The sequence below is a fragment of the Buceros rhinoceros genome, unplaced genomic scaffold, assembly GCF_000710305.1.
Source record: "Buceros rhinoceros silvestris isolate BGI_N320 unplaced genomic scaffold, ASM71030v1 scaffold17621, whole genome shotgun sequence".
In the NCBI taxonomy this organism is placed as follows: domain Eukaryota; kingdom Metazoa; phylum Chordata; class Aves; order Bucerotiformes; family Bucerotidae; genus Buceros; species Buceros rhinoceros.
In genome coordinates this window covers 43,144-52,906 of record NW_010396150.1, presented here as the reverse complement: position 1 = coordinate 52,906, position 9,763 = coordinate 43,144, and the positions used below count along the sequence as shown (strand labels likewise).

Below are 9,763 nucleotides of genomic sequence, written 5' to 3'. Positions count from 1 at the left end.
GTAGGGAAAACGAGTATCTGTAGAATTTACTCTCGGGTCGTAAGTCGTAAGCAGAAGCATCTCATCTCCTGGCTCCAAAGCTGGAGTAATCAGACACTGGCCAAGGAAGTGCTGAGTGAGAGCAGGCCTGCTGTAACCTTCGTGGGAGCTCTAGGGTGTGCTTTGGGGCTCTCTTTGTACCGCCTGCCCGCAGGGACCCCTCGGTCCTGGTTTAAATTGGTGAGCATTTCATTCTCCTCTTGCAACTCCATTTCCTTTGTGCACTGATGAAAATAGTAAAAAGTGGCGTATGAAAACCTCATCGTGGAGAAGAAAAGGTATTTTCAAAATTTATCCTATTTGTTATTTGACTTCTGGGTCTTCTCACTATCACAACATACTGTTAATTAATTGTTTTTGATAATTTAGGATTTATTTTCCTTCTATTAAGATTTACGAGAATTTTGCTTGTCCCCAACAAGCACTTCAGACACTGTTAGCCTCTAGGCTGCCGCTTCTTGCTCATTCAGAGGCTATGACAATTTAATTCATCTTCAGCTCCCAACAAATAAGCTGCCTTCTCACTACACAGACACGGGGAGTACATGACACCCTTTCACCCGCGTTCAAAAAAAGACACAATCTGACTGAATTTGTAGGATTTCGATCTCTTAATGGCCACAGGATGAGAAATGAATCAGTGGAAGGAGGGGGCTCCAGAGAGATGTAACTAAGGTGTGAGTTTATTATTCAGTTCACGTTTACTGCCGTCAAGGACCTGAAGGGCTTGTACAAAGAGATCCTTTAGCTATTTCACTGGAGAAAATACAACCACTTTGAGACCTGCAGAATCTCACTGCATGAGCATTTAAAACCTCAAGTCTTCCATATTTTGGGGCTTTTTTTTTCCGCTTAAGGTAGTGTGACAACACCAAATTTCATACTGACCTCGTAGTACAAATCCAGTCTTCTCTTCATGAAAGCATCGCTTAAACTCGTTCGGCATAAACATCGCTACCTTTGCAAGGAAGAGAAGATTCCAAAAGCAGGTACAGACAGGATGATTTCCACTGCATGGTGACGAGGAAATCTATCACGCTGAAAGAGGATGTCAAGCTCACAGGCTCAGGACGCCTGAAAACGGGCATCACTTTGGACAAAGCACTCCCACTGCTCTGCTTTGTGGTTTTACTACGAATTTAGGTAGAAGACTGGGAGAACAGGATTTTAAGCATAGACTAAATATTGCTTTCCGAGTTCTAACCTTCATGAGATGGAGTTGCGTGGCTGCAGCAGTGGCTTTGGGAAGGGGAGGTTAAGATCAAGGCTAAAACCAAGACAGCTAACAAGCCCAGCAGCGCACTCCTCTGGCCCTGCCTTCCCAGCCATGACACGACGATCAAGGAACATGTAGGCACCAGCACTCGCATCACAGGAGCTCCCAGGCTTTATCGACAGGAATACATCACCCGGACCAGCCAAAGCCTCTCTCATTGCTTCTTCCATTCCCTCATCTCTCTGCATTTTTCAGTCTGGTCTCATCTGTTTGGTGAGTTATATGATGGTTGTTTATCCTGTGCCACTGGGAAGACTGAACCAATCCACAGCAATTCTGGGAATTACTTTTATAGAACACCACGAAGAAACCGACTTCAGAGCATCCTCCCAGAGCCTGAGGAATGAGCCACAGCTGCACATGGAGCCTGGGTTTACAAACACATATGCAGTTATGCACTACAAACATGACAAGAAAAAGCTAAACTCTGCCCCTGTCTAATGAACCTTAGAAGAATTGAGTGTTTTCCCAAGGAAAATGCTTACAGCCAGGTAGTCAAGAAAAACTAAAAAGTTTTAAAGCTGTCTTGGTTTTGCCACCATTCTCCTTTCCATGCCAAAAACCAAAGCACTACTTCAGTCCCTGTGCTGGACAGGAGGTACATCCCTACAAGCACAGACCACCACCAGACGGCCACGTAAACCCATCACAAATGGAGGGAAAAACCTCATCTTCTGACAACTGACCAAGGAAATACAAATAAGGAAACCAAAGTTGGTGCAAACCAACGCTTGGAGCTGGACAGTAAGCAACACGAGCCGGACCCTGGACTTCTCATTATTTCTCAGCTCTATTAAAGTGATTAGACGACCATTCAGCATCTTTATATGCAAGAACTGTCTAGAGATGACCAGGTATGAGCTGCTTCTCAGCACTAGAATGGCCCAAGTACATGAATGCTGAACAACTTCTGCAGGAGCTTTGTCCTTTATAATTGACCTTCCAAAACAGGGAGCATAGAACTCTCCAGACCTCCTCAGATCATTCAGCTCAAAATTGCTGCTGGCCATGGTTGACACCACTGACTTCAAGGAAAGAAATTAAAATCTCATCTTGCTTTTCAGAAGATGATTTATACAGGAAGGAAAAATATCCTTGACACAAATGACCAAGCTTCACCATGAAACACCATCTGTGTTCCTGCCTTTCCATCTCTCAGGTCCTATTGTCTATGCGTGGGGTTTGTTAAGTTTATTAATACAAATGTTTCCTAGTAGCTGGGAGCAGCTAACAGCTCAAGGTGCTGCCCACCGAGGACGTGAAGCTTGAGCAAAGCCCTCTTCCCAGGCAGTGACAGCCCGGGCTGCCTCGCACCCTTGGAAAGGATATTTGTTTGGCGCTTTCCTAAAGCTGTTCTAAATATGCATTTGGAGGAGAAAGTTTTGGCTCCTGGATAACTCTCAGATCTTTCCGAGGCAGAGCACGAGCAGCAAGACCTGCTGGTCAGCACATCGGCGCTATTTATGAAGGAGAAATCACATCGGGTTGCTGTCATGTTACCGCTTCGGTGCCTCTGGGCTAGTTGCAGGTGAACATTTGTTAGTGGAACTAAGGAAATTACAGTAAAACAGAGACAAGGAAATTTTGCTAATATTTAGGCCTGATTTATACAGTGTAACGCAAAGAAGACGACACAGACGCCTGTTGTGCTGTCTGAGACAGAAGCTGGTGTGGCAACCCCCCCTCCACACTTGGGAAGCCCGGGGGATGGGGGACAAGCACAGAGATGAAGCGCTCCCATCCTCCTTCCCAGGATGTTTTGCCTCCTCTGAAGTCTTACTAGAGGAATGAAGGTTGGAGGAACTACTCCAACTCATGTGGTTTGGGCTCTGCAAGTGGCCCTGGCCCCTCAGCTGTCCTCTCCCTTCCCTTGAACGTGCGGCTCCAGCTGGGCCTGGGGTACCAAAATTTCACCCGGGTCAGTTTTCTCCGAGTACAGGAAACGGTATAAATAAAGCAGGAAAAACGTGTGACGCTAACAGACTTCTAGGATTCAACGGGTGTATTTAGCCAGAGACAAGCTTAGGCTTTTACCCGGTTATTTCTCCTATAGGAAATCACTCTTCTGGAAGAGATCCTAAACCAGCAGCAGCCTTTGGGCACTGGTAGCCTGTTTGCCTTGGCTAAAACATCATGTTTCCAAACAGATACTAAATAAACAGGGTCTCCTGCCACAAACTCTAGCGTAACAATAACAAGGTCTTAAGCTGTGCTGAACAAGAGAAACATAAACTGAAATTAAATGGGAAGGAGCCTCGTGGGTCACCGTGCTCCCGCGGCAGCGGCTCAGCTCACCGTTGAAGTTCACGCTGCGGATGTACTTGAGCAGCTTCTTGCCTCCCGCGTGCTCCATCTCGGGGCAGACCCCTGGGTAGTCGGCGCAGAGGTCCTTGTTCATGTGGTGCAGCGCGTGTGCCATGGCGTACACAGCATCGATCACGAACTGGACCTTCCCCTCCTGCTCGTAGTGGGAGTCTTTGCCAATTCTCTCCTGCCCTGCACCGTGAAAACACAGGCACACACAGAGGGACGGTAAGGAACAGTATTTTCCAACATCGAATACATAAATCCTCTTAGAGCACATTTAAAGAACTGCCTGGTTTAGTCAAGACAATAGAACACTTTGAGTTATGGTTTTACTAACTAACACAAAACCAAACCTCCTTTCTTGACAGTAGAATCATCTTCTTGCAAGTCCTTCTACCATCATCCAGAGAAACAAATTCTACCACAATCACAAACCTGAAACTTTAACCTACAGGGACCGTGGCGAGAGAAAATACCAGATCCGTGTGCCCCCAGAGAAGAAAACATTTAAAATAAAGCACAGCTGCTGTTTTGAAGCCTGATGTTTTGTTCTGCTGCAAACCCCAGTCTCTAATTGAAAGACGGAGCCAGCTCGAGGGGGAAGGAATGACTTCAGAGGCGCAGCCAAAGGGCTGCTCCAGAGACGCAGGGAACGTGTCTGCTATCAACGCCACCGCGGGAAGCTCAGGATTTCCATCAGCTCCCCCCTTCTTCCCAAGCTGCAGAGGCAAAGTGTCCCTCAGAACCCACCAGCTGCCTTTCATGTACTTTAGCAGGTAAGAACTTCAGGAATCCAAACACTTAACAACAGCCCAACTGTGACGGGGGAAAGCAGGGCTTTGGAAGTTATTCCTCGATTGCCACAGCACCCAGCGGGACAGAAACCACAAACCCTCTGCCTCGGAGACAGGCCAGGCACAAAAAAAGGACTGACAGGAAGGAGGCGCTTGGCAGATGGAAAATTGGAAATTAAACCCTGAAGAGCCACAAGAACTCAAGAGCAGTGACAAAAACCATTCAATCTAAGTATTTTAAGAGGTAGGCTTGTGCCTTACCCATTCTCTCCCTCTCAGCCTTGAGCAGGATCCGGACCCTGGCAGCGGGACTGTCACCCAGGCAACAGGGGGCCTTCTTGCTCCCATGGCTGCGCGAATAGGCAGCTGGGTGCCTCTGCAACTAATCAGCACACCAAACAGCACTTCCAGAGCACGAAGCAAGGCACAAGAGACTGAGAATCTGGAATCTTTATTTTTTTCCCCTGAAGTTGTTCACTAACTTGCCTAAGTAACACCTCCAGGATTCCGTCTGTCCAGCTGCAGAATATGTGATTATCGTTACCTGCCTCTCCAGGGTTTCGGGAAACATCATCACTGCTTGGGGAGCGCTCTGAGCTGCATCACGAAAGCAGCACAAATACAACCTATTATTTTCCAGGGGTGGCCACACAACATCCCACCTCTTCCATCTGCAGCATCACATTTCTTTCTAACCTCACATCCATCTCAATCACCTTCCTGCAGCACCTGCAGGTCTGGTGCTGCCAGGAGCTCTGAGAATCCAGCCCTTGGAGTCATCCCTTGCACATGTTTTAGAGGTTCAAAAGTAAGTGTTTGGTTGGAGGATAGAATGGGGGAAAATTCCTTTTTAACATCTTTAATTAGAAACAGGGGTGAGTGAATTTTAGTTAGCTGACTGATACCAATAATTAGTGAGAAGTAACTATTTTAACAGAGTAAGAAGTCTATTTCCCTGCTGCTGCTCAACAACACAGGTTTGTACCTCTCCCTCCTCTGTTAAGGAACAACAGCTTTACCAGTGCCAGACCTTGTTGCCCAGCACCAGCCCGAGCCACTTCCCTCAGGGCTGGGCTGGGTTTGCAGAAAGCCCTCACCAGGGAGCAGCCCAGGTCTTCCAGAGTGACTTCTCTTGGGACACTGACTTGGTTCTGCTCTCAGGCTGGATCATTTTGTAGCCAGCCCACGAGCAAAGTTTTTTAAAGTATTTTTCACCTCTTGAGTAAAAGGCAGAGTCCCAAACAATCCCTTTTTCCCTTCTTCGAGGGGACAGGCAGTAGACCAGAATTATGAATTAGCACAGAGAGATCACCACCTTTTCACTACAAGAACAAAGGAAGTCCAAATATGTCCACAAAAATTATTTGCTTGATAAGCAAAGAGATGATCCCCCTACATGAATAACTTCATTTACCTACACTTTTCCTCCTCCTCTGGTTCCCTCTGTGTTTGAGACACCCTCTCCCAAAGCCCCTCAATTTTAAACCTCGGATGGTGTCCTGGTTTGAGCCAGAACAAACTCTTCCTGCTCAGAGGTTCCACTCCCAGCTCAGTCTCTGCTCAGTGACGGCACTTTCTGAAGGTCACGGCAGGTTTCTGCGGACAGTGGCTGCTCCTGGCGGTGACAGTGGTTGGTGTCTACGGTTACTAGCAGGGATTGGGGGCAGAAAGGCTCTGGCTGACACTTGCTCCTGGGCAGACCAAGGTCACTGCTACACCCCGTGTCCCATGTTGGGGGGCAGGAAGGGAGATGCCACAGCTGTAGGGAGGAGTGGACAGGAGAGGTGACCCTACACTGACCAACCAGGGGTTCCATCCTTTTCATTATCTCACTCCCCTCTCATTGATTACGGAACTTATTACATTTCCAGGCCCTGACAAGGAAAATGCTTTTAAGTGGTTTCAGCTCAGCCACATAACCAAATTAGCGATGCAGCAGGAACGCGTGCCAGGGGAAGAGGAGCTGGGACTGAAATGCTGCTCACAAACAATACTGATTAGGCATATTAAATTCCAGAGGCACAGCTGGCCAAAAGCACAGCAGAGAGAAAACCCTTAGCAGGGAAGACATCCCTGACAGGAACCGGAGCAACACCCACTTTAAGAAACCCAAGAGCGACGTTAAGAGCGCCCAAGTATGAAAATGATCCAGATTTGAAACAGTTAATAGAATTTCCAGTAACAAGAATGCTTTCCCGTGGCGAAAGCAGCCATTTAGTCGAGCATTAAACAGCAAGAACCCATGCACAGTAAATCCAGACATGGAGTCGGGCCTGAGTGCCCACCCAGAAAACATGCACGAATTCATACGCTTAGAAGCGGAGCGTGCTGTCCTTCAGATAAACAAAGGCCGAGTCACCTTTTAAAGAGACTTCAGGGCAATTAGAAGCTCAGCCCAAACTTGAACTAAAAGAATCTGCAAAGCAATTACTGCATTTTACAAATATCAAATTGTCTTCAGACTTCAGCACTAAAAAAAAAATCAACTTAAAATACCAAAGTTAATGGGCCTGGCTGAACAGCGCTCCCTCTAGTTTAATCAAACCACCATCATAGTAACCCAGTGCACAGCAAATCAGACCCAAAGTCCATTTTCAGACATTTTTCAAAGTCCCATTTCAGGGATAAGCTTATTCGATGGGCACAATTTTAATTCCAACTTCAACATTAGTGCAACGAACCTTTCCTCCTCAGGTTTGGCTGAAGAAACCAAGCAGAAGGTTCTACCCCATGCTTCAGGAATAGCTCCTGTACGTATGGGTGCACAGGAATTGAATTATTAACTACTCCTGGCAGAGCAGGAAACCCACCGCAGCCATTAGCTCCGTACAGGTAAAAGCAGCAATACTGCCGCTGTGTGCCCGTCCTGGGCAACGGGCCAATCTTGGACCCCCAGCCCAGTCACGTTAGGACATGGCGGGGGTCTCAGGGGAGCAAAGCTCGGAGCAGGAGAAAGAACCAACGCAGGAACTCAGGAGCTGGGTGCAGCATGAGACCCTGCACCCTCCCTCCACGCCGCTAGAAGACACCAGAAGCGCAGAGCTAAACACAAACCCCATCTGCGCTGCCATGAGCGAATCTGCTCTTCTGACGTGCCCCTGTTCTAGCTGGGTGCAGCATGAGACCCTGCACCCTCCCTCCACGCCGCTAGAAGACACCAGAAGCGCAGAGCTAAACACAAACCCCATCTGCGCTGCCATGAGCGAATCTGCTCTTCTGACGTGCCCCTGTTTTTTTTTTTTTTTTAGTAACTTGGTGATCTGCAGGAGCCATCAGCAATGTTATTTTCTTCAGCAGTGCAGTAGCTGACTCCCGAGACACATGCACACGGAGTGATTTCAAGTGAATGTACTTTTGTTCCGTGGATTTGAAATGGAGCACTTTGGGATGTCATGGGAAGGATGAAGCGCAAGAGCCATTTATTGGCATGAGCATTGTTTGCTTCCAAAAGATCTATTTGAAGGTGATGACAAATAATTTAACCTCACTTCCTACTAGAGTCTCAAGTGCTCATCATCCTGATTCCTAAGAGACGGAGCTGCCAGGTCTCTTGCTTCAGGCAAATCTTCACAAAATAAAAATGCTGCAACAAAGGGAGGATAAAGAGCCCCAAGCCCAGAGTAGTGAGAATCCAGAGAGAAAGAAGTCCTCTTGCACAGGCTCCTTCAGATGACACGGAAATGACAGGCAAGTTGAAGAACTCCTAGTCACACTTTCTGCATCTCCATCACAGTGATGCTTAACATGTCCCAGTATGGGGAAGGAGCTGACAACAGCGTCTTGCACTTTACGTTTTCTCAACGTCTCTCCTTCAGCTGATTTTTCTGGACTCGTTGTGTAGGGGATGTGTTATGATGTATAAATAGTGTCGCAGGGACAATTTTCCTGGCATATAATTCGTACAGACAGACATCAGAGTCCCACATCACCAGGCTTACATTAGAGGAATTCAGCGTCTGAAGGATTAAACACATTTTCAAAGGAACTCACATAATAGTACTGCTGAGAACCTGATGATAGTCATCATTAACAAGAGATTTAATTTCAAGATTGCAGAATGCTCACAGAATCAAACAAGCAGCTATTATTTGTCCAAGTTAGAATTCAGCAGCTGGTTAAGTGCTGACAGAAAAATATATACTCTTCATCCATCTCCAGCATATTTAGCATCATTAGAAACCTGGTGCCTGTGAGCAAAGAGACACCCGTGATACAACAGCCACAATTATTAGTCTATAACTGGGTAAGTGCCCATATATGCTTTTTCATAACGACACTGAAGCTTCCTCCAGCTACACGCAGTGCTGAGAGCTCAGGCTGTGCAGCTGCAGCAGCTCTCCAGAAACGTGCACAACAGCACCAGACAAAGGGGTCCATCTTTAACAGACAAGCACCTATGTCCACCGCTCTCCAAAGTGAGAGCAGAGCTATTCCTCCTCAGAGACTCGGTATAAACGCTCCTGTACGCTCAGGAGGTGTACAGTCTGAAGGCTCCTCCAAATAAGCCCTTTCTTTGAAATCGTGGAGTACTAGAGCTTGAGAGAAGCTAACAATAGGCGAGAGTGAATATTGTAATCTAAAGAAGCGGAGCATGACAGTCGGGCCTCTTCGCAATAGAATCCATGTAGTGTCCTTTACAGAACCAACCGAGAGCCGACAACGCAGCCCTGCAGCTCCCGACCGCCGTCTGCCCAGCCCAGCCTCAGCCAGGAGATCTCGTTATAGACAAGAATCTTTATCTCAAGACCATCAATCCAATCCCCATGGGGTTCCTTGGCGAAAGCAGATGGGACTTCCAAGTTTCTACCGCCAACTGCATGAGAACATCTTTCTGTGCTGGGAGAAAACTTCAGCCTAAACTTCATCTCCTCTAGCCCCTCCACCAACTGGCTGGTCATGCCAGTTCTGCCCTACTTTCTGATGGCTTTAGAAACCTCTCCCTAATGTCCTCTGCAACCTTCAGGCTCAGCCTAACCCTGAGCCTCTGCTGGAGAGAGGGAACTTCATATTGCACAACTGAGTGGGAAGTAGGGCTGATTGTTTTAGCGGGGAAACCTTTTGTTTTTTTAACTAGAAAGGCTTTTTTCCTGAAGGTGGCAGGTACACACAGAGAAAGCTGTACTTGGTGACTCTACTAGCACCACCAAGCCCCACAGAAAGCACGAGTCAGCCTTAACTATGCCTAATCAGCTAACATTTGCTAAGAGACTTGGGAAACCAGGTTCTCACAGTGCCTTACAATGTATTCCTCATCCAGGAGAGAAAAAAAATGCCTATACTGGCACTGGTTTTCACTCATAAGAATTGAAGGAAAAAGGAAGGAGCAGAGTGCAGCAGAAATTCCTGC

The 9,763-nt window shown here is 47.2% G+C and overlaps 1 protein-coding gene across 1 annotated transcript in view; it reads right to left on the bottom strand.

Annotated features, from left to right (window-relative positions):
- Window positions 1-9,763, bottom strand: part of GRM7 (glutamate receptor, metabotropic 7) — a gene marked incomplete at its 5' end in the record, with an annotated part of 64,786 nt that overhangs the window by 21,378 nt on the left and 33,645 nt on the right. The window contains 1 exon segment of the mRNA XM_010145823.1: window positions 3,611-3,811. Within this exon segment, the coding sequence (XP_010144125.1) occupies window positions 3,611-3,811 (201 nt within the window).